This window comes from Camelus ferus, chromosome 32 (genome assembly GCF_009834535.1).
Source record: "Camelus ferus isolate YT-003-E chromosome 32, BCGSAC_Cfer_1.0, whole genome shotgun sequence".
Taxonomy (NCBI): Eukaryota; Metazoa; Chordata; class Mammalia; order Artiodactyla; family Camelidae; genus Camelus; species Camelus ferus.
The window spans coordinates 380,450-405,031 of NC_045727.1; the positions used below are offsets into that span (position 1 = coordinate 380,450).

A 24,582-nucleotide genomic window follows, 5' to 3' on the forward strand; every position below is an offset into this window, starting at 1 on the left:
TCAGTTAACTGCATTTTCAAACTCTTTGACCACAAGCCACAGCCAGACGGAAGTTTCCCGATGCGGCCTGCACCTGCGCCATCCAGACACGCACTCACACGATGACAGTTTCCCCAAACAGCAGCGACACCTCTTACGACCCGTGACGCACTAGTATTTTCTATTCTCATCTGTCCTGTTTCTATCCATTTAAAATGCGGGCAGGGCCTTTCCATTGGGCTCACGATCCCCTAAAGGGTCACAACCTGCAGCGTCAAAGCCACCAGATCGCCTGGCCCAGGCCTCACGTTGGTGGCCCCGTGGAGTCCCTGTACCTCACCGTGGGGACAGGGCCACAGCAGCACTGGGACAGCAGCCCCCATCGCCTGGCTCAAGGCTAGATCTCCACACAGGGCCCCCCTCTGGAGAGCCAGGCCATGTGCTGGGGTGTCTGGGGAGGGGTGCCTGCCCTCGCCAGCTGGGAGCACCCCCGACCCCCGAGCCCGGGCGTGGGGTGCAGACCTACCCCGGCCGAGTGCACCATGCACTTGGGCGCTCCAGTCGTGCCCGACGAGAACATGATGAAGAGGGGGTGGCTGAAGGGCAGCTGCTCGAACTCCAGCTGGGGGGCTTGCTCGCCCATCCCAGTGGCCAGGAAGTCTTCCAGAAACACGCTGCGGGCAAGAAGGCATGGAGACAGATGGTGAAGGTTCCAGAAGGCCGGGGGCATCCGCCGAGTCCTCCTGCTCGCGCCCCTCCACGTCCGCCTGGATCCCAGGGACCAGCCTTGTCTGGGAGCTTTCAAAGAGCAAAGGGAGAAGCTGGGGCTCATGGGTTCATGCTCGCCCAGGGAAAGCTCACGGAGTGAGTGAAAATTTCCAGGTACTTTATCAGCACTGCTGGCAGGGCCAAGGGCTGCCTTTTCAGAGAACTTGAGCACTTTAACAGACATCCTGGAGAAGGACGGCTTACAATTAACACGTTGGCTGTTACACGCAGACCCTGCAGAGGGGTCTGAACTGATGCTCAAGTCTTCGGAGCCCAGGCATCTCCTGTCCGCTGCCAACCGTCTGGTTAGCAAACGCCTTGCTTCCCCTGGTCCCCCAAAGGGGAGTGAGGGCCAGGTGGGCCTGACCCCTCCCCTCCCGCCACGAGGAGAAGGGAGGGGAGGAGGTGATGGGTTAGCGAGCTTTCCTGACGCGTGAAGGTCACAGCAAGCAGCTCAGCCAAGGCCAGAAAACTAGAGCTTTATGGCAGAAAACCTGCTGGGCAAACATCCTGTGTTGTCACTAATTTCCTCTACCCCGAGGTTTGTAAAGGCCAGATCCAAGTACTTGTCCAGGAACACATAAAACTAAGCCCAGCTGTGGGCCATGGCCTGAGAGGCCTGCCCCTGCCCTGCCCCCAAAGCTGACGCAAAGAGTCACTGCACGCGACCGAGGGCCACCGGAGGGGCTGCTCTCTGAGCAGAAACACTGCGGCAGGAGCTGCAGAGGCACCTTGGGAGAGGTGCTCGCTCTATTTTGAGATCAGCAGGAACATCAATCCCAAAACCCTGGCACTCTTCCTCCCCTAGAAGGGAGAAGAAGAGGAAAACCCAAAACTACCGTTTGGACAAATGGAACTTTCTCTTTTTCAAGGAAGGGGAAAAAAATCAGTTCAGCTTGGCCCACAGCAAATCGCCAAGGGTAACTACCCCGAAATACAAACGCAGACACACTCGAGGGAAGAAGTGCGCTGTCTTGCACGCGAAGGCATCCTTAAAGATGAGGACGCCTCCCGGGGGAGGCGTGGCGGTTTGAAAAGGGAACCCCAAATAATTCAAACTCTGAGTGGTAAATAGCCAAGCCCTCCTCTCCGGGGTGTCAGGAAACTTCTTTACCGTGGACCTTTCCAGCCAATGAAAGCCCCGTTCTACCCCCCACCTCCCACTCAAGTGCCATTTACACAAAGGGCCCAATCTAATCGGATGCTTCACAGAGAAAAACCTTCTCTTTCAATTGGTCTATAAATCACAGTAAATAGGCCTTACTTTTGTTGTTCTTCTGAAAATGAAAAGCCCAAAGGGGAGTCCCGCTTCCCGGTCTCCGCACGCAGCACGGGCGAGCTGGGTCCCAGATTATCTCTGCGTCCAGCAACCGAAAGACGGAGAGCGAGGGGGGCCTAACTCCCAGGGTGGAACGGGGGGAGCTCTCGGCATTGTCTCAAGCTAAATGAAGTAGCTAATATAATTCTTCTGGATGCTCTCCTTTTATCTCAATTACTGGTAAACATTCAGAAAAATAAAAGCCAGGCCACCATGGGGCCAGCGAACTGTCTCGTTTTTCCTCCTGGGCTCTGTGCCTTATGGCCCCATCAGTAAAACCAGGGGAGCTAAATTCATGGCTGGTTGTAATTTGTCAAGGTCAGCAGGGTCCCCACAGTCTAGGGGACAAGTCCAAGCCCCCGGGCTGCCTGTAAGGACCTGCACAATCTGACCCGGACACTCCAGAGGACAAAGCCCACTCCAGTCTGTGGCTGTCACCTGCTCATGATGACAGACAATATTACTGAGAGCCACCTTTGTGCATGCCTGTGAGGAAAGGACCATATCGTCCCCTTTTTTACAGATCGGGAAACCAAGGCACAGAGAGGTTAATCACTAGCACAGGGTCACACAGCTGAGACGTGACCTCGAGCAGTCTGGCGGGGACCACAGCCTTCACAGAACAGTCACTCTACTGCAGATCCCTTCAGCCTCTGGAATCCAGTCACCTGCAGCTGTCCCCAGACCCAGCTCACCTCTCAAGGCCACCGCAGGTGTCACCTCCCCCAGACCCTATGGAGAAGCAACCACACTCCTCTCTCACCTTCTGGCACTTCCTGTCCCTTCCTCCACTCAGAGAGCATGGCTGTGTCTACTGGGCCCAGGGGTAACAGCTCTCCCTCCTCGCAAGTGTGTCTCGCCCCCCAGCTCGATGGTCCATCCCCCATCACCAGGGGCCACACACGAGCTTTCTTCCTCTCAGGACCCCCAGCCACGCATCCGCCACCGTCTGCAAGGCCTCCCACTCCCCCTCGGCCCCCTGCAGCGCACACAGGACCCCAGCCTGTGGCGCTGCCCCTGCCCCTCCCGGGGCCTCTGCTCGCCGCTCAGGGGCTCCTGCCCGCAGCCCAGACACACGGCTCCCCGGGAAGGTGCACCTGCACAGGTAAACACAGTCTCATCTCGGGGCTCTCCCTACAATCACTTCAGGAAAGATGAAAGGGGTGTGACAACAAGAACTCTGGGAAGAAGTCAACTGTGGCCAAACCATAATCCATGCCCTTAACTCCTGTTCAGAATTGAGGCGCTGAGCATTCTGTCTGGTGCTCGAGGCGTGTGGTCTATCAGGCCATGAACGGCAGAAAAGGAAGGAAGATGCCGTTCGCAATGGGGACAAGAGATAGTTCTAAAATGGAAAAGCGTACTATGTACGTGTGCACCTGTGTGTCCACATACACGCATATACGTGTACACACCACATACAAATGCACACAGCTCCACGCGTGTGTGCACGTGTGGATACACATCAGCCACTGTTCAGAACCGCTGTGGCCAATCCAGGGAGCTGGTCTGGCCCCACCCAAGACCACCTCTTCGAAGGGACACAGACAGGAAGGGTGAGGATGCCAGGGACCCTCGGGGGCCCACCTGCAGAATGACGATTTTACCTCTAAAATGCTCCCAAGTGGAAGCCCTATAGGATCCGCTGCTGGAGGGGGGGAGTTCGGGGGGTTCTGCACGGGAGCTGTGAGCAGCCTGCGGCTGGCTTACCTGTTTGGAATCTTCGAAATGTCTATCTTCTCTCTGGAGGAGACGTAAGGGATCACCACCACTTTCTTCAAGTCCGGCAGCCCTGAAAGCAGCGAGGCACGAGGAAACACACACTTATAGGGCCCGACACACTCGGCCGCTGATCTTTTCCTTTTGCTGAAACGTAGCACAGCCCGGGGCTGGGCCCACGCAGGGCTTTGTAGCTTGCAGCTCCCAGGGGCTTTCGGGCCCCCGGGGTGGGGGGGCTCCCACCCCCGCGCCCGTCCCGCCGTGCCGGCCCACACACCTTTCACGACGCGCTGCAGCTTCTCCACGTGGCCGTGCTCCTTGCCGTTGTAGACCACGGCTTCCACGGAGAAGATGAGCTTCGGCTGGATCTGAGAAAACCGGTCCAGAACACCCTGCAGTGGAAGGAAAGGGCGGTCGCTGGTCGTCCAAAAGGCAAAAACCTCCAGCAGCCCACAGGACCGGATTTCCCGGGAGAGAGAAAGCGCCGTTACCAGTGCAACAGCCACGTCCCCGTGTCCCCTGTCACCCGGAGGCAAACCAATACAGACGGTCAGCAAACCGGACGTGCACGTGATCTTCACTTCAAGGAGGGCGTCAACACACAGGACTTACAGACACGCACTAAGTCCCCCGGACGGGAGAAGAATGGGGTGAGTACTTGCACCACCAAAAAGCTTCCCCACGTCACAGAAACAGCCTTCCAACACAGCTCCTCCAGCAAATGCAAAAGAAGGCTCACGTTCCCAAAAGGCAAGTGGTCCCATATTTTGGTTCTCTCTTCATTTTCAATGAAAGAGGTACCCGAATTCTCCGAATGATACCTTTTGCCAAGCAAGTTCATAAACGTATAAACGTGTACACTCGTAAACAAGCCTCATTTTAAAAGCCAGGCTCTCCACACCCAGCTGTGTGTCTGCGCCACATGTGGAGCTGCCGTCCCACCGAGCACAGCCCTCTCCCTGAGAGCAGGTGCGCCGCCCACCTTGTTTCTGGAACTGTCGTGAGCCGACGGGGGTAGCCCGAGACACACTCACACAACCTGCAGTGCAACTCCGAGGGTGACAGGTACAAGCTCTCTGCAACAGGCCCCTCCCAGGCTGGCCTCAAGTTCAGACCGTGGTGGAGCCATCATCACCCACAGAAACAGCACCTGGGAAGGCACCACCCCGAAGGCGCTCCTGGTCTCTCGCACGGTCAGTCCGATGCAGCAGCTCAAGGGCACCACCTGGGGCTACTCCAGGGGCACCAGCAGTGATACCGGAACCTCCGTGTGAGGAGCTGATGGGTAGGGTGTCCACCCTGGTGGCATGTCAGAGCCACCTGTAGCATGGCGATTAATTAAGCTCAGTAGATAACTCATTAACTGGCCTGAGTGAGCCAGGTGCTGCAGCTCAGAGCCTCCCAGGAGGGGAAGCACTGACTTGGCAGGAGTCAGCAAAGCGGATGCCCAAGACAAGGGGCGGCCAGGGCCCATCGGAGCGGTCCTGGGGGCCGCAGCATCACTTGGGGCCCCAGAACTGCTGAACTGGATAGTCTGTGTTTTCACAAGCCCTTCAGGCGATTCCAATGAGCGATACAATTTGAGACTCTCTGGGCTAAAGATTCAGGGACTGAGATTCTATGCCGTCCACTTTTCCAGACCAGAAGCTGAGTCAACAGGGAAGAAATGGTAGAAAGCGTTTGTTTATTCCATCTACCGTGCTGGGCACTGGGCCAGGGAACCAAACAGAGTTCCTCCTCCCTGGAACATGCAATCTATCAGCTGAAAAAATAGCAGAGCAGTTATAAGTGTCATTGTTTCCAACTTCCAACTGTTTTCAGTGAACTTCACTCAGGAATTAGGTTGCCAGGGAAAAGAAAAGAAAAAAGGAAGAAATTAAAGCCATAAAGAAAACTAATGATGGACTTGATCAATAAAACCAAAATCTTTTTTCCAAGGTCAATAAAATAAGCCTCTTGATAAATCTGATCAAGAAAACAGATAATATTTCTAGCTGACACTTACACAGTACTTACTATGTATCAGGCACTGTGCTGGGCACTTTACTAACAATAGGCACTCACTTCCCACTCAGCGTGACCGCTGACATTATTGTCCCCATGTTACAGATGAGTAAACTGAGGCACACAATCACCAGCCGCTGGCTGTTCTGGTCCAGGAGAGGCTGCTCAGTTGAGAACTGCTTTCATGTCAGGACAAAACACACTATGATCGCGCAGCTGACCCAGATATGGTGCTTAGCAACCAAGCAGTGAAACCAAGCCGGGGCTGCATCATGTGGACAGCCGCCCAGAGCGGGGAGAACAGCTGTCCTACTCTGTGCGCGCGCACACGTGTGCACACGCGCGCGCACACACACACGGCGACCTGAACGTGCTTTATGAGGGTGAGGGCTACAAGCATGAGCCTGGCTCTTCGATGTGCGGATGTCACAGGTCAGACTCCCCCGCTGTCTTTGAAAAAGCCACTCACTCCAAAGTAAACAATGAAACACAGGAAAAACCAAATGGTCAAAACACATAGGACCCGGAAGTCTCGGTGAGAATGGCAGGTTGGGGACCAAATAATTCAAATCAGGATACGCAAGTGCGTTCTCGGCAATTTTCCCTTTATCATAGGGATCTTCAGTGCCATGCAACGGGAAACAGGATTCAACGCAGGAAAGACATCCATGTTTCATTGCTAACTTCAGGTGAGTGCCCTTGACTGAGAAGGGGGTGCCGTCTGAGGTTAAAACAGTGATTTCGGAAATTAACAACAGGCACCTCTTTTTCAAGCAGAGATTTGCAAACCACTGAAGAGGGCTGTCCCAGGCCCACGGCCTCCCCTGTCCAGCCCCAGCCCCACCTAGTCGGTTCTTCGGGATGCTTCCCTGCAAGTTTCAGCTACTGGAAAAGAGCGGAGGTGTCTGAAGCTCTGGCGTCACTGCTTTGTCCCAGGTCCTCAGTAAGCACAGAGGTACCAGAGCCAGCGCCGTGCCTTATTACCTGGACCAGTTTCCCATCCTGGAGGGCTCACCGCTGGGAGCTGGCACATGGTGCCAGCAGCCGGGGGTGGGGGGACGTGAAGTCACTAGGCTGACACATTATCTGTCAGCAGCTCCACACTCGCTCCAAAGGACGGCACAGATGCCCACCTGTGTCTGACAGGATGGAGAGAAGGGTACCTGCAAACTAAGGACCGCTTCCCAGAACTCAGGGCAGAGTGGAGCATCTTAGCAGGAAGGCTTTTGGCCCTGTCATCTTCTGACCCAATGGAGAGCTCTCCCCGGAGGCTCAGGCCATCGCGCCTGCCAAGATTTCCTAGAACCAAACGTGCTGCAGGCCGCGGCCAGCACAGAGCCAGGCTGCCATCTAGTGCACACGTGCCTCCCGAGCCCGCAGCAGCTCCAGCCATAGCCGTCACCCCGGAAAACCCGCACCAGCCTCGAACCAGGGCAGGAAGGCCCGGGACGCTGCTCCAAAGACGTCCACCGGCTGCATCCTCTACCCAGATGACCTGGGGACCAGAGGCAGCTGGCATGGCCTCTGGTGGTGACATTTTGCACAGGACAATGACCTGGGAAAACAGATGCAAGGTTAGCACCAGCTGCTGATGCTGCAGCCACGTGGGAAGCGGCTGGGCCCCCGCCTGGCCCCTAACCCTCTCTGGGCTGCACCTGGTGGCTCAGGCACACCACCCAGGCCACCCAGGAGCTCTGCTCCCTGCGAAGTCCTCAGGCAGGGGCTCCATTTAGACCCCAGGAGGCCAGGATCACCACCTCCCCAATGCCACTCATGCTCTTCCCTCTTCCAATACCTTTATAACCTCTTGTAAGTTCCAATTCACTCAAAAACACTCATGGCCCAAATCGTTAATAACAGCTAACACCCACCCAGCTCGGGGGCAGACTGAGCGCCGTCCTGTGTTAGTGCTGCTGTGCTCACAAGCCCCCCACACTGCGTCCTGCAACCAACACAACACACCCCTTCTTAAACCCGTCACTGCTTCTGTGCAGCACAGCTCACAGCCTGCTGAGGGATCCAAGCACCCGTGGACTCAGTCCCAACCCTCCAGGACCCCCCATGAGGACGGCCTGGCCCCAAGCAGCTCACACAGCCTCACGAAGGGCCTCAAGGACCAAGAAGACCCCCACTGGAGCACCCGTCTCAGGTCGGTCCTCACTGACCCAGGTGGTCCTGAGTGGAGGCCCAGGAAAGCCTCAGGAGACACGACCACAGCCAACAGTGGTGACCCTCCACCTGGGGTGACACCATCCCTGAACTCAGCAGGGCTCAGTCCTTCACCCCATGGACCACAGACTGGCCTCAGCCAATCGCTTCACTGCTCCAGACCTGTGTTACAGAAGCAGGTCTGTCCCTCCTTTGCACAGGGTAGGGGGAAATGAGATACATCTTGAAAACCTTCACCAGAACAGCAAGCCTCAAGGTAGACGTGAGTTTCAAGCTGGTACCCAAAAGCCCAGCCTGCAGACAAGGCACACCGACTACAGGGCGCACAGCTGGACAGCGCCAGGAACCGCACCTGCAGCCCACGTGCGTCAGTCTTCCTGCGCCCATCACGGGCACACTCGTACCACACTCATCTCCTGAGACTCTTCCCACAGGCCCTGATCTGCATGTGAGGACAAATAACACACCCAGGGATGCGCTGAGCAGTGCCCAGCACAGGGCCACACCCACAGCAGAGCAAGAGCAGGCAGGGACACAGCTGCCCGCTGCGCCCTCTAACAGCGGTCTGCCCTGTGGCTCCTGAGGGTCCCTCATCCCCAAGGCGCTACCACCAGGAAAGTTCCCTGATCGGGAAGTGGGGGCCCCAGGAAGTCCTGCTCTGCTGCTTCCCCCTTCCTGGTGGGGCTCGGCACAGCGCTTCCTGCCCCTGCCTGGGCCACTCCCGCAGCTGCAGCCTGGTCCTAGGTGCGCTCAGGGTTTACGGGATGAAGAATGCGAAGCTCAGATCCAAAGCAAGAGATCAGAAATGGCAGTGATGGACACAGGGAGGCTTCGGGGAAACTTCCGTGAGCAAGTCTGGAAAACCATCTGCTGAGGATAAACTTCAGAAAATCTCATGTTGTCCCAAAGTCACAGGAGAGATGACCAGGCATCTCCTGCTCAGTGTCCACGACACCACAACATTGCCTGTGGCACAAAACACACACTAACGTGGCCAAGACACACAGCCGGGATGTGAGGAATAGAGGAAAAGAAGGAAGAATTGTTTAGTTTAAAACTTAAAACAAGATTCAGCTCCTTCTGGCTCCTTCTCTCCTGCTGTTCCCAAGTCACCGGCCAGGGAGACGGGGGACGGGAGGCCCTCGTGATGCCATTTCCTCCCAGCCGTGCTGGGCCCCCCGCAGCTGCCCATGCCCCAACCCAGGACAGCAGGGGCAGAGCCCTTCCCTGCGGAAATCCCACAGGAACGTTCCCCTGTGGTGGCCGCACACCCAGGACACTGCAGGGCACGGAGGCACCCCCTCCGTGGGGACCCCAACTTACGTTCACGCCAAAGTCCGGGGACGTGGAGCTCCAGATGGCCCCGATGCTCACCGCCGCCAGCATGGCCTCCACGGCGTACGCGCTGTTGGGTAAATAGCCTGTAAAGGGCGCACAGGGAGAAAGCCTGGTTCAGGCTGCACCCAGTGCAGTGGACTGCCAACACCAGCTCCAAGAGCCAGGGCGGGGGTGGGGAGAGGCGCCTGCTGCAGGTGGCTCGCAGAGCTCAGCCAGGCCCACCCTACCTGCCTTGACATCTCTTGCTTGGATGACCCCATCACCTGCTGCCAGCCTAGCCTCTTCCGCCTCCGCCCTGCTTCCCACTCTGGGCTCAGTCACAACAGCCTTCCTTCAGTTCTTCAGTTTTCCTAAGCTTCTCGTGCCTCAGGGCCTTTGCACGAGCTGCCTGGCTATCTGAACACTCCCCAACCCCGCCAGCCTTCCCTACTCAGTGCATGCTCACCCTTCAGCTCTTATCGCAAATGAAACTTCCTCGGGGAAGCTTTCTCTAAGGCTACCCCATGAACTCAGGCCCCCGACCAGTCGCCCACAAAGCACACCGTACTCCTCCTTCACCAGATTTACTGTAATGACCACCCATGTATAATCATTTTAACTGGCAATTTAATATCTGGTTCTCTCATGAGGGCAGAGACTACCTATCTTGTTCTCTGCTTTACCAAATGCCTTTACCAAGCTCTGCACATCAAGGACCACAGACATCGGCCTGCTGGCTGGCTGGTGGAGGGACAGATGGATGGACAGAAGGATGGCCGGATGCTTGGAGGGATGGAGGGACAGGCAGGCAGGGAATGAAACTGTGAGCAGGATAGTCAAGAACCAAAAACAAGCCTGTAAGGGGCTCAGACCCTCCATCTAGTAGGAAGTCCCCAGAAAGGCTGTCAGGAAGGGGCCCCTTCCACCCATCACTGTCCATCTACCCAGTACCCCTCGTGTAATCGTAGGACAATGTCAAAGCCAGGAAGCCGACACTGATACCATGTGTGTGTGGTTCTTCATCATTTTATAGCGTTTTCTCCAGCCATCACAATTAACATCCAAAACACTCCCACAGTTTATCTTCAGAGGCTGAGTGTTTCCACGTAGGTGGAATTTTACTTAACAATGTTATGAACTGAAATTGTCTATACTGTTGAAATCAACACCCACTTTTAAATAAAATCCTTTTCAATTAAAAAAATGAATTGATTCGTTTACTTTTCTCCTCTGGGCCTTGGTTTTTCATCTGGGAAATGGGCAGGCTGGTGGCCTTTGGGGCTCCTGGCATCTCTGCCCCTGGGGTCTGTGCGTAAGAGGAAAGCAGTCAGGTGAGTCTCCCCACTGATAAAACTCCCTCTGCCGGGTCTTGGGCACTGGGACTCGGTCTACAATCATGTCGGCACTAACAGCGGAAATCACAGAATGAAAATCACCCTCAGAAGTTCCCAGGGAGAGCGCCATGTTGGAGGCGGGCAGCCGGCCTCCCAGAAAACACAGCAGCCGGCTTTTCCCGACCTCAGAAGGAGTCGCTGGCTCTCTAATCAAGCACCTGATGAACTATCTGGAACTATCTGGCTCGTGTTTCATTTAAGGACCACGTTTTATTTAAAAAACAAGACACGTCTGTAAGCACTGGATCCTGCTTGGCACGAGGAGACGCCCACACGAAGGACTGGAGCCGGGAGCCGGGGACCCGCAAGGCCCAGCCTCACGGCCCAGCTCACTCTGGCCAGGCCACACTTTACGATATCCCTTCTTGGCCAGCTTCTGGGGCACAAGGACACATGAGGCTGTGTGTAATCGGACACGACTCCACCTCGTTCCTGAGCGGGCCTTCCAGGCCATTCCCTGCGCCACAGGCCCCTCCCCTACCGTGACAAGCGCTCAAAATACCCACCGACCACCCGGTCTCCCTTCTTCACACCCATCTTCCTCATCGCAGCTGCAAACAGAGCCACCCGTTGCCACAGCTCTTCAAAAGTCACCTTCACAATTTCCTCCTTGCCTTCCCCTGGGAACAGAAAAAGGACAGGTCATTCGTGGAGAATTCTAAACACAGGGGTTCTGAGTCACAGACGTCGACGAAACTCACACCTGTTCAAACGCAGGTTAGAAATACGAGCCCGGGAAGCGTTACACGGATGCAGGGAAGGCTAACCAAGACGTGGCCACTGAAAGTTTTTTTTTTGTTTTTTTTTTTACCATTGGGAATGCTCTTATTAAGTGAAGATCCTTTGATTTGGGTTGTGATTTTTTTTAATATACATAACTTTTAATTTTGAAATTATAGCTGTCCAAGAGTTGCAAAGACAGTCTGGAGACTATCTTCAGTGTTGAAGATTGAAAAAGTTCCAGAGACCAACTGCACGGCGGCGTGAACACAGTTAACACCACGGAACAGGGAGCTCCAAGATGGCGCAGATGGTAGATTTAGTATTGTGTGTTTTTCACCGCAACTGAAAAAAAGGAAGGAAGGAAGGAAGGAGCCAAGATATTATTTGGAAACCATACACTGCAGACTCTGGATGCTTCCGAGCCTCTCCAAGCACATGGCCCCACGTGAAGTGGCATCTGGACGCTAAGAGAGGAAAACCCGAGTAGCCAGCGGGACTCACTTGCAACATAGAGGGCCACCCTGTCGTTCTCCTTGTGTCGCAGGAGGTTTTCCGCATAGTTGAGGCGACTGCCTTTGAACCACTCGGGGACGTCAGCAATCCCTTTAGACGTGTCCACGACCTACAGAGGATGACAGCAAACCAGGATGCACACGCACGTGAGAGCGACACCACAAGTGTGTGACAAGCAAGTCCACGTCCCAGGGAGCCAGCTAACTCACTCGCCCAAAGAAAGCATCATTAAAGCGCTTCACAGACCACATGCTGAACTGGCCCAAAGGCTTGAAACTGAAAATAGAAATGAATGTGGTACTGTGTACCTGAAAGCTGCTAAGTGTAGATCTTAAGCATTCTTGCCACCAAAAAAAAAAAAAAAAGTTAACTATGTGAGGTGATGGACGTGCTTTCTTGGTAATCATTCCGCAAGGTCTATCAAATCATCACATGTACACATGAAATCTATACAATCGTGTGCATCAATTACTCTTCACTAAAGTTAAAAAGAAATTGTGGGGGGAGGGTATAGCTCAAGGGCTAGAGCGCATGCTTAGCATGCATGAGGTCCTGGGTTCAATCCCCAGTACCCCCTCTGAAAAGTAAATCAGTAAATTTAATTACCTCCCCCCCCAAAAAACAAACCAAAAAAAAAATTTTAAAAGAAAAAGAAATTAATGTTAAGGGCAAACAGCACCCCTACTAATTTATTCTTTCAGTAAGTATTTATTAAGCATCAACTTTATGAGGGATGCTGACAACAGAAAGCACCTAAGACAGAGATGGTCCCAGGTCAGACCAGGTGCATAGAAACCAGGAGATCAAGGCACAGGGCCCACCTGATCTTCCCACCACCAATTTTCTAAACGTTTGACCCCTGCCTCCTTCCTCAGGGGCTGGAACCTTGATTTTCTTCTCCAAGTGCCTTCAGATGAACCTTTCAGAATGGTTCACCCCATAAACAAACCAAAAACACAATAAATTATACTTTGAATAACCGAGTCCCCATTCCCCAGATATTTGTTGATAAGGAGTTGAAAAAAAAAAATCTCTAAAATACAGGTTAATAACAAAACTACTAATAGTTTAAAAAACAACAACACGAATGTATATAATATCACTGAACTGTATACTGTGAAACAGTTAAAATGGGGAATTTTGTGTTATTGGTATTTTATCACAATTTAAATTTTTTTAATAAAATAAAAAGAAAACGGTGCTCTGCTCTCAGGGTCACTCAGATTCCCAGGACGAGGCCTGGGGTCCGCACATCCCGGAGGCCCAGAGGTAACTGGGTCCCCGTGAGGTCCGCGACCCCAACGCAATTTCCTGCCCCACTCCCTAGGGCCATGACTTTTGTCTGCTGATGTGAAGTTTTCCAAGAACATACGATTTAGTCTTCACCAAAATTAACACTTCACTTAGGAACACAACCACGAAAAGATAATGTGTAAACAAAATCTCCACTTACCTCATCGTACGTGCGTGAGAAGACAATTCCACTGAATTTCCAGAACTCTGCCCAGAAGTCAGAATACGACTCAACTGACCAATGGTACAAGTCATTATAATTTTCTGGAAAAAAAAAGGCGCCAGATAAATCAGATTCATCTTAAAAGGCAAGCCGCAGTTCAGTAAGATGGACTCCCCTAAGGCACGATATGTGTGTCTGAGTGGTCCAAAGGCATCTGATGGGGAAGGACCTCAGGAAGGTGGGGTACCTTAGTGTCTATGGACGCAAACCCACCACTGCCAGGCCCCAAAAGGAACAAAAGCAATGGGGCAGTGATTTTGTATCTTAACCATCATGCCTAAGACCAGGGACTCTGGACCCAGAAGGCCTGGGTTCAAATCCCGGCTTGCTCCTCTGTTAGCTGTGAGGCTTGGCCAAGCCACATAAGTGCTGGGTCCCTGTCTCCCCACCTATAAAATGCAGGTGACAAACAGCACCCACTTCACAGGGCAACTGTGAGGACTCCAGTGAGCCCCCGTATAAAATGCTTACAACACGGCTTTGGACGGAATCAGAACTGCATCGCGAGTTTGCTATTATTATATCGGACAAATTCAGGAAACCTGGATTCAATAGATTTGAAGACTCAGAAGTTCAAAACCAGAAGCTTACTGGTGACAGTGCTCATGCCAGGACAACGCTGGCGGATTATTTACGTATTTTGACTTCTGAATAAGCAATACATTCAAGTGATTCAAAATAACAAAGGTATAAAATGTTACATAGTTTGAAAAAAAAGAAGTCCCCGTTTTTCCGGCCCAGAGATAACCAGTTAAAGAGATTTCTTTGTGTTTTTCCAGTGACTTTATGCGTGAATAAATACATCTCTCTCTCTCTCTCTCTCTCTCTCCCACTTTTACATGAATGGACGTGCACTCTTCACATGAGGTTCTAATCCTGGTACCTTGGGAACGTCAAGTCCCCTCTTTGGGCCTTTTTAACCTCAATATGACATACGTTCATTTGCAGATGCTCCAGGGATATGATAAAGCAGGCAGACAGGTGACCAACAGGCCAAATTCTCACCGCCACCCATCAACTACAGATTTAACTGTCCTCCCGGGGGTCTACGCAACCATCCCTGCCCCTTAGCAGTGACCCTTCTCACTGTGGCAGCCAGGAATTGTCCTCAGTCACGTCGGGCTTGTGAGCCGGAGGAAGAGAGTGATCTGAGAGCCGGGGCAGCCGGGGCAGGGCGAGGACACAAAGGGGAGGAAATCAAGGGCCCAGGTAGAGAGCTGAAGAGAGCGGGTCCAGGGCAGGAGAGCAGAAGAACCACCCCAGACAAGGGGGGAGAGACGGCCTGGAGGTCACATGACCATGCTCAGAGCGTGGCCTTAGAGCGCTGAGCTCAAGAAAGGAAGGGAACCTGGTTCCTAGTGATGATGCCCACAGCTCCTCCAAGCGCCACGAGAGAGCCCCCCCGAGCCCTGACCATCCACTCAAGCAAAGGGCCACAGCCAGGTCAACCAAGCTCACAGGGGAAGCCACCAGGGACAGTGCCTCTGGAAAGCAGCGGTGAGCCCTGACTCTCAAGACGGTGCTCAGGGACTCCAGGCAGACACGTCACCTCTCCGGGACTCACTTTCCCTTGAGTGTCATCTGGAAATTGGCCAGAGATGGTCACAGATCCTCCGGTGACGGTGGAGCGCTGACCCTGGGCTCCAGGGCCAGGTCAGGTGACCTGCACTAGAATTCAGCTCTGCCACTTACTAGACCACGACCTCGGGCGAGCCGCTTCCCCTCTCAGAGCCTCAGCGTCCTCGTCCGCAAAGCGGGACAACCACAGGGAGTGTGAGAGCGCACGCCGCGCAGGGACACGGGCTCTGGGCCAACTGTCCGGGTGCCGATCCCACCCCTCCAACTGGCTGGTCTCGCACACGTCACTCATCTTCGCTGGGCCTCAGTCCCTTCCTCCATACGAGGACGACGGTGGTACTGACTGCAGGCTCGCTGTGAGGACCGAGTGAGTCAAAACACTTAAAACGATAAGAATGGCCCTTGGCAGAGAGAAAGCGCTCGGAGGCGTCAGCCAGCATCGACAAGGCTAACCAGCGGCAGGAGTGGGACAGGCTCCCTGACAGTCTCGGATGAAGACTTGGAGACGGGATGTAAAGCTCAGGAAGCATTAATAAGCAGGAGTGCGAGGCCATGTTCTCAGCCTAGAAGGAGGGCAGCTCCAGGCCCGGGGCGCTTCTCCGGGAACGCCTGTGGGAAACTGCACCAGAAAAACAGGCCGCTCAGCTCCCCTCTCTCCCAGGCGTTGTGTGTGTGTGTTTAATCACCCTGGTCCTTACAGGTTGCAAAGGCACCAAAACTGCAGGCTGACACAAGAGATGGAGCGGAGGCTTGGAAGGCAGGCCTCCCCTGAAGACGCTAAAAGCCCATCGCATAGGACGTCCCGGAGGGCAGAAGAGGTCACCAGTCTGCCCGCCCGCCCGGGGGAGCGAGTGGTCCCCACAGCCTCTCGGCATCACAAGGACCCAAGAGGATGGCGGAAGAAGTGGGTGGACTTTGTGTGGAAACTTTCCCACCGCCCACAGCACAGCCAAGTCGTCCACACGATTCTCCAGGCGAACAGCGGCTCCTGGGGCTCCTGCGCACACACCCTCACTCCACCCAGAGGCTGCGACCTGGAAGCCCGCGTGACTGACCACAGGCACATTTGGTTCAAGGTGCACAATGTTCATAAAGAAGCTGAACTGGCTGATGTTAAAACTGCTTTTCAAACGAAATTCAGGATCTCTGGCTTCTCCTTCGTGGTAGCCGGCCAGCAAGTCCCACCTCCTGGCATTGACATCCCTGTGTCGTCCCTTCCCCAGGCTGATCTGCAAAACCAGCGGGATGTTAGGGAAACAGCCGAGCATGTCTGTGAGGCTGGTCACACACCTGCTCTGTGAGAAGCCGGTGGCCACGCTGTACAGACACTCAAGCAGTCCTAGGTGGCACGAAACAGAGGTGTCCTCCCACAGCCAGTACCAACTCACTGCCACGTGAGGGAAGCCCCTAAGAAGTGGGTCCCCCAGCCCCGCGGAAGCCTCGGGATGACGGCCACCTGGCTGACTGATGGATGGAAGCAGCCTCTGGAGATCCAGAGCCAGAAACACTCAGCTGAGCCACTCCCAGAAGCCTGACCCACAGACAGCGAGACATGCTGAGTGTTTATGGCTGTTTGCGTCACTAAGTCTTGGGGTGATTTGCAGTGCAGAGATAGGAGACTAACGCCCTGTCACATTACGTGGTGTGACAATCAGCCAGAGCAGGTAACAGCTGCCCCACCTGGTCCTTCACCCACATGCCAGAGGCGCCCTCACACAGCAGCCAGGAGCCCAGACTATGGCGCCTGGGCTCACAGCTGCGAGATCTCAGCCAAGACTCTGAGCTTCCATTTTCTCAGCTGGGAGATGAGATAAATGCAGCACCTCCCTGGCGGGGTTTAGTTAATCCACGTAAATAAAGTGCCTGATGGGGCCGGGCCTGTAGGAAGCACTCACTAAACATTAACTATGCTCAGTACCTCTGTCACCTGTCCGGCCACCTCACCGCTGCTTCCTCTCCACCTGGGAGGGTCTTGACTAGTCCACACCTTCGAGTCTCAAATCAAGATTTGGCCAGCTCCCTCCAGCAGCCTTCTGATAGACCCGTGTGCGCCGAGCGTCCAGAAGGCAGCCAGCACAAATGACCCTCAGTGCCGCTGCCTCGGCATGAGCCTGCTCCCGACAAGGACACTTGAGTGGTTCAAGGACAGAGACCAAGCCTTCTACTGGTTGGCCAGCTCCATCCCGGATGCGGGCACACAGCGGTGTCGCCATTTGTGGTGTAAAGGCATTCAGCATGGTCCCCCAAAAGAGCGTGTACTGTGAAGCAGGTGGCACTCTCCCAGTGAGACACTGGGACACGCAGCACTGTCCAGGGGCCTTTTGAAAGAGACCTCATGTCACATGTACTGAGCTCGGGCTGCAGGCTGCCCCCAAGGTCTGCACCCAGAGGAGCCCAAGGTCTAGGTAGGGATGTGCGGGGAGTCCCCAGGGGAGCTCTCCCGGAAGCCGTGACAAGAACAAACCAAACTATGGCTCTGGTCGTGGGAGACGGACTAGGCAGCTCCCCCGAGGCCCTGCCCCTCCTGAACCGCAGGGATGGACTCCTCCTGCCGACCCTGGTCTGGGGACACCAGGGTCCGGGGAGACAGGATGGTGGAGAGGCAGCCAGGCTGGGGAGCAACCCCTCTCCTTCCACCCATCCACCCCCAGGGCCAGAGCAGCGCTGAGGCCCCGGGAGGTTGTGCCTGGCTCTCTCCCTCCATCCAGGCAGCAGCGCTGCCCAGCGCCGCCCACCAGCTACACACTAGCCACTGCGGGCGGCGCTGGTGATCCAAGCTCAGAGGTGTTGTCTTTGAGCAACAAGAATGCTCGCAAATAAATGAAAAGGCAAGGCCAGCTGACAGTACAAACTACATGCACTTGGAGAGCAGAGGAAGGGAGAAAGTAGACAAAAAAGAATAATCAAAAGGAAGGCAGCATTTGAGCTGATTTTAAAGCAAAGCCCAAAACCTTCAGGGCCAGGCCCCCGGAAAGGAGAGAAGCAGGCTGGGTTAACCAGCAGGAGTGGACGAGGAGGAAAAGGAAAAACCAAGCTCTGAAATACCCCCACCCAAGGGAGGCACGCCACTCGGCTCAGCTGACGCGGGTGCGTGGGGACGCAGGCCCAGCGCCACTCTGGGTTTGCAAGAGAAACTGGCAATCTCGCTCTTCCTGTGCCGTCTCTCACCGTGTGAGCCGCTGAAACTAAGTGTGCAGGTCCAATCTGGCCCTTGGGCCACCAGTCCTGGCCTTGAAGGACAGGGAGGAGTTGGGGAGGCAGACTGGGGGCTCCCAGGGCCTACCAGTGTTTACTCGGCCACACCACCAGCCAGGGGCAGGTGAGCGCTCGGCCGGACCATCTTTCACCCTCACACTCACCCAATGACACAGGTCCTATCACTGTGCTCATTTTATAGATGAGGAAACCGAGGCCCGGGGAGATCCACTGATTTCCTCCAGATCACACAGTTAGCAAAGCAGTGGAGCCAGTTCAAAATCCCAGTGGCCAGATTACAGATGGGTCTCACCCACCTCACAGGACCGCCCTGAGGGGGCATCATTTTGTAAAGCAGCCAGGCTGACAAGCACCAGAAGAGCTGGCAGAGGAAAGAGAGACAGAATCAGGGTGAGGTAACACAGAAGAGAATGCAGTTCCACCCCTGGCTCTTCTAGGGAACCAAGTCTGTCCCCTAATCCAACACACATTAATTTACCAACTACCACCTGAAAGGCCAGGGAGCAGTAAGAGTAATAAGCCAGTCCTGCCTCCAAGGTGCTTGCTGTCTAGGACAGGAGGGCGGGGGAGCGAAGGGGCTAGGGGAAGCGATGACACCCACCGTGCTTGGGAGGGCTCGGAGGCTGCCAGGTGGCCAGGTTTGCAAATCCGTGGTCAACAAGGAGCCACTGTGAGCCCCGCAGCCCAGGCGTGACTAAGTCAGACCTGTGCTTCAAGACTGCTCTGGCAAAAAATCACGCAGGGGGTACTGAAGAGGGGAGAGGGGGAAGGCACGGAGCAGGAAACCCAACCAGTGTTCAGGGAAGAGGAAACGAGGGCCCCGGAGGACGTGCTGGCACTGGGGTGGAAGGGAGGTGATGTAAGAAGGCAAATGTCTCCATTTCTGTGACACCACAGACAGAAACAGGAGTCCCTGCAGCCAGCAGAGGGCGAGAAGGGGAGGAAAAGGCTCCAGAAAGAGTTGGAAACCCCGGAGGCTGGGAGGCTCCAGTAGGTAGTTGGGCAAGCCAGGTAGAGCTCAGGAAAGTTTCTCACCCAGAAAAGGACCTTCTCATCCCGGTCCACACCCAGCCAGGTGGCTCCTGAGGCTGGGGTTGTAGCTGGAAGGGAGTTCCTTGACTAGAGTTCTTTGGGGACTGGCAGTGTAAACATGTGAATGGAAGGAGTTCAACCCCCATCCTGAAAGACTGACTCCTACCTGACCATCCTTCTCCTTGGTGCCCAGAATTCATGCTGCCCTTCCAGCAGGGTCAGCCTGGTGGGCAACAAGGGGGCAACAGAGGTACTGTGGGCTGGCAAGTGACCCCACCAACAGAGGGAAGAGCCCAAAGTCAGAATGGCCCTGCGTCCGGAGGGAAGCCCCCCAGGCTGGAGTGCAAGATGCCATGGAGCGCCTCACCCACAGGTAAGACCACCTCGCAAAAGACCTCTCAGTCCACAGGGGTTCCAAGGCCAGAGGGGGGACCCTCCCGAGGAGGGGGGCCTCCCAGGGAAATGGACGCTGCAGTGAGGAGTAGGTCCCCCTGAAAGAAGAGGAGATGATACCCCGCACAGACAAGGGGGCAAAACCCCAGTCTGAAGATGCCCCACCCGCTGGAGAGGGGCCCCGATGTCCAATGGTCCTAGAGAAGGGAAACTGGAAATCAAGAGACCATTACAACAACTTGGAGGGGCCCTGACACCAACGCCCGGGAAAAGGGGGCGCCCCAAAACCCTGGAGTTGCGTCCCTCTGCCAGGAGGTCCCTCGGACCCTCGGGGGGAGCCGGATTTATGCAAGGTCGTGGCCCCGGGAAGTGGCCGGGAGCCCCCGGGAGGCGCGCCCCGCACTCACCCAGCGCCAGGCCGCAGGCGGCGCCCACGGCCGCCCGGAAGCGGTCCATCTGCGTGTTCTTCTTGCTGTCAGGCTTCCACATCACCTGGCACTCCAGGATCTCCTCCCGCCCGGCCCGCGGCTCCTTGGACATGGCTGCGGCGGGGACGGCCGGCGGGGGACGGCCGGGGCGGCGCGGGGCTGGCGGCGGAGGTGCGGGCGCGGGGCGCGGCGCTGAGCGGCGTGGCTGACAGGGAGCAACTGCACGCGACGCGGCCGCGCCGCCGGGACACCCGGCGAGCCCCGCCCCCCGACGCGCCCCGCCCCCCCGTGGCCGCTCTCGGCAGGCTCCGTCCCCGCCTCCCCAACTAGTGTAACCCTCCGCGGGCGCCGCGCCTTGCAAAGGAGTGCTGCCGCCGCGCGCGGCTGCCTTCGGGCCTCGAACCAACGCTCCCCGGAGCGCGGGGCTGCGCAGGCGCCTCGGGGCTGGGCTCCCCGACCTCACCTGGGACCCGAAAGGGTTAAAGCAGCGCCTGAAGCCGAGAGCCTGAGGCCGCAGGTGCATTCTGGCGTTCAGTCTTTAAGGTATGTTTTGTTCTTCCTGCCCTTAGGTACTGAGCGCCCGCAGAGTACCAGGCACTATGCAAGCTTTGCAGATACACCTGCCCTCTGTCAACAAGACATGAGGGGTGGGGGCCTGGGGGACAGATGTGGGGAGGAGGGGAGACAATCAAATAAATACATTTTATTTGTATGTGTAACACATCGCATAATACATACCATAAAAAACAGTATACCAATGAGTATCATACATAATAAATGAGAGTATACTGTTGCTTATATAATAAAAGGTATTAAAGACTATGAAAAGAAATAAATCAGAGAAGAGCAGAAAACATGAGAGGAGTGTTCTATTTAAATAAAGTTGTCAGGGAAGATCCCCATCGTTAAAAAGGTTACTTCTGTCAATAACTTGAAGAAGTTGAGTGAGTGAAGCGAGCTTATTCAGTATCTGGGAGAAAAGTTTCCAGGCAGAGGGAACAGCAGGTGCTAAGGCCCTGAGGCAGGAGAGTGTTGGACCCAGTTAGTTAACTAGCAAGGAGGCCAGTGTCTTTCACCTGAGAGACCTAGAGCAGAAGGTCAATGGAGGAAGAGGTGGCAGCTCAGGTGGGTCCTGGAGAACACTGAAGACTTTGGCTTTTACCCTGGGTGAGATGAGATCATTGGGAGGTTTGGAGCAGAAGAAGGACATGCTCTGACTGTAGCTGTCATAGGAATCCCTCTGGCTGCTGGGTTCAGAATAGTCTTCCGAGAGCAGGGAGACGGGTTACGACGATGTTGCAAGAGATGATGGTGGCTGTGGAAATGGAGAGAAAAATGCGACCTGGGATAGATTTTGAGGGTTTATTTCTTGTACTCCTACTGCACGTTGGCACTGTGCTAGGTACCCTCCCATACACCTTGTCATTATTCATTTGCACAGCAACCCAATCAGCTTCCCCCATGTCCAGTTTTTTGCAGTGTTGGAGTCTTAGGAAGCAACGCCCTACCTCCACCACTTACTCGGAACCAGCAGCTTCCGTTTCTCAGTCACCAAAAAGAAACATAGACTCTGACTTAAAACACTGAGCTATTTCCCTCCCCCCACCTTCCTTTTTATTCCTCCCACCGTGGTGTGTGTGTAGTTAGATTTTCCATGTTTCAAATTTCTCATTATTATACTCTTGACAGTTAACCAATATGGTAAATTATGCAAACACTGAGCCGTCTAGAATATGTTGAAAGCAGTTTCATGTGAAAGGCATGAGTATTTGGAAATAGCAAGGAGGTTTGTTTTTTTTTAAGGCCCCAAACTGATGGTCTGGAAGAGGAACGGTACCCATAGGTGACACAGAAGCCAGGATTATCCAAGGGGAGTGCATATGCTTTTGATAATATGAATTTCATATTTCTCCTCTCTTATCAAATCATGATATTCCTTTGTACACCTAGAAACAAATGCCACAATTCTAAGATGCAGCTCGGAAACCCAGAACGTCTGTCTTCAGGAGAATGCTGGAGGAGAAAATACCACTGCTGGCTGCCCACGCACTAGGAATGCCACAAAACCCCAACCTGGAGTCTCTCCTGGGAGGATGGGGCCCAACCTAAGGGACTGAATCCTGAATTAAGTTAACTTCTAGAAAGTTCCATCACAGGCTTAAAGGGATGTTAAAAAGTTTTGAGCACTCTATAATGAAATAAGTGAGGAACGCATATGCCAGACATAATTTAATAAAATTCATTTTTACCTATCTTACTGATTAATAAGATATAATGATAATACTATATTGATATTAATATCTTACTAATACTATCTAATTGATTAATACACCAAATCTGAAAGAAACTGCATTTAAAAATGCATTCGTGGGTGTTCTTCAATGTAGCTTGAGAAGTTAGAAGTATTGGCAGAGGGGGGAGGGTATGGCTCAGTGGTAGAGTACCTGCTTAGCATGTATGAGGTCCTGGGTTCAATCCCCAGCACCTCCATTAAAAAATATATAAATAAGCAAATCTGATTACCCACCCCCCCACCAAACAAACAAACAAACAAACAAAAACAGGTATTGGAAGACACTCCAGTTTCAGTTAAACGAATGAATGTCAGTAAATTTCACTTCTTTGGTTGTTCTATGACCAGAACATTTCAACCTAAGGCAAACTGCCCCCTTAGGAGAACTGTTTAAGCCAGAGAAAGACGAGAGAAAGGCGTCGACTGATTTAAGGAAGCTTTGGTGTCCGCCGCCAGTGCATGAGTTATAAATAATGCTTCTGTTACGGTTAATTGGGAGAAGGGCACACGGATACTTCCTCCTGGCAATTACAAGGACCGAGTGTGTACGAGGTCGAGGATCTGTAAAATTTTTTCGCATTAAAAGAACGTGTGTACCCATAACCCTTGGAAATCCTCTGTGTGTCTATCCCCCAAAGGTCAATGCGCCCCAATGTGACCCACTAGTCTAAGCCAATCACAGCGCTCGTTTTTCTCCTTGGCCAGTGATTGACCCGGGGTGGGGCCCGAGACCAAATTCTAGCCAATGAGACCAAAGCAGGCTGTAAAAGGGGGCTCTAGGGAAGTTTTCCCTGATGGGTGAGACCATTTTGCACGGATCTGTGACAGTTGTTCTGCAACCCTGAGAGACAAGACTGAAGAAAGGCCCTAAACAGAGGATGGCAGCGCAGAAGGGGCAAAACCTAGATCCACTCGCTGAGGTGCCAGAGCAAGCCAGTGACTAGCCCTGGGCTTCTGGTTGAATATAACAGTTACTGTCATAACGGCTTAAGCCACTGAGAGTTGAGCTATCATAACTTGCCGAAAGCATTCTAACTGAAACATCACCAAAGGTTATTTCACATTCACTTTCCATCCCTAGGGGCCTCTGTTCACTTTGGTACTTGAGTCTGGTGATGACCTAGACCACCTGATCTGATGCTATCAAGCCATCAGTGATAACTAGGGAGGGTCAGATCCCCAAGTTAGGACCCCACCGTCACAGCTCTTGTGTCTCAGGGTTCCGTGAGGACAGGTAGATAAGAACTGAAGATTCTCCACCTAAATAAAGTGAAGAAGCATTCAGCCCAGGACTGATCTTTGGGAAAAACTTTCCAGACACGGGGGGCAAGTGCAAAGGCCCTGAGGCATGTTTGGCACAGTCAAATGGTAGTGATCATATAGGGCCTTGGGAAGCCACAGCATAAGGACTTTGGATTTTATTCGAAGTGTGATGAGAAGCCATTTGGAAAGTGCTGAGTAGGGGAGTGACGTGACCTACACTTTCGTAGTGCTAGTTGAGCTGTTATGCGGTAACGGAGAGGATGGGGTTGGGTTTGAAGTGTGGGATGGAGTGCAGGCAGGGAGACCTGTTAGGAAGACATTGCAAAAGTCTACATGGGGTATCATGGTGGCTTGGATGAGTGTGGAAAGGTGGAGACGATGAGAAGGGAGCTCTTTATAGATCGACTGCTTGATCTAGATATCTATACATAAATATAAGCTTATATAGATACATACCTTTAAATGTCTATACGTGCATAGAGATATTTCGGAAGGGAGAGTCAAGGGGATGTGCTGCTGGATTAGAGAAGAAATCCTTAGGGCCCAGACAAGATGAGGACAAGTTGTAGCAGAAAACTGGTTTTCCTCAAGTCCTAACCAAAGGAGTCATGAAGTGGGACTCGGGAAGGGAGAGCAGGGGCAAGAGATTGACACATTTCTGTTTCTAGTAGCTACTGCACATGAGGATCAACCACACTGGCCCAGAAAAAAGATGAAGGTGTGATTCCAATCAAAGAATCAGCCACGTTCCCTGAGTTTCCCAGGCCAGCCAATGGGTTTTGTTGTTGTTGTTGTTGTTTTTTGAGGATTTCTTCTTCTGCCCTCCGTGGTGGGGTTGCCTCAACCCTCCCTGCCCACCCACGGGGCTGTGGAAATTGGGTGTTACCTGAATGCAAATGTCCCCTACAGCTCACTGATCTCTACTGTCATAGGCTCATGGCCAACATTCAGAGGGCACA

At 53.8% G+C, this 24,582-nt stretch overlaps 1 protein-coding gene and 1 long non-coding RNA gene across 4 annotated transcripts in view; one reads left to right on the forward strand and one right to left on the reverse strand.

Annotated features, from left to right (window-relative positions):
* Positions 1-20,318, reverse strand: part of AACS (acetoacetyl-CoA synthetase) — a 42,108-nt gene extending 21,790 nt beyond the window's left edge. For all 3 annotated transcript variants that reach the window (XM_032472082.1, XM_032472080.1, XM_032472081.1), the window contains exons 1-8: positions 20,047-20,318; positions 13,358-13,461; positions 11,893-12,013; positions 11,175-11,288; positions 9,281-9,378; positions 4,062-4,176; positions 3,776-3,857; positions 506-653 (exon numbers count right to left, since the gene is read on the reverse strand). In XM_032472082.1, coding sequence (XP_032327973.1) covers positions 506-653; positions 3,776-3,857; positions 4,062-4,176; positions 9,281-9,378; positions 11,175-11,288; positions 11,893-12,013; positions 13,358-13,461; positions 20,047-20,179 — 915 coding nt within the window. In that variant the 5' untranslated portion in view covers positions 20,180-20,318. The remainder of the gene's footprint in view (positions 1-505; positions 654-3,775; positions 3,858-4,061; positions 4,177-9,280; positions 9,379-11,174; positions 11,289-11,892; positions 12,014-13,357; positions 13,462-20,046) is intronic.
* Positions 20,319-20,426: 108 nt separating this feature from the next.
* Positions 20,427-22,963, forward strand: LOC116660999. Its single transcript, XR_004316741.1, has 2 exons — positions 20,427-20,610; positions 22,018-22,963. It is a non-coding gene; the product is annotated as an uncharacterized LOC116660999 (long non-coding RNA).
* Positions 22,964-24,582: the final 1,619 nt, after the last annotated feature.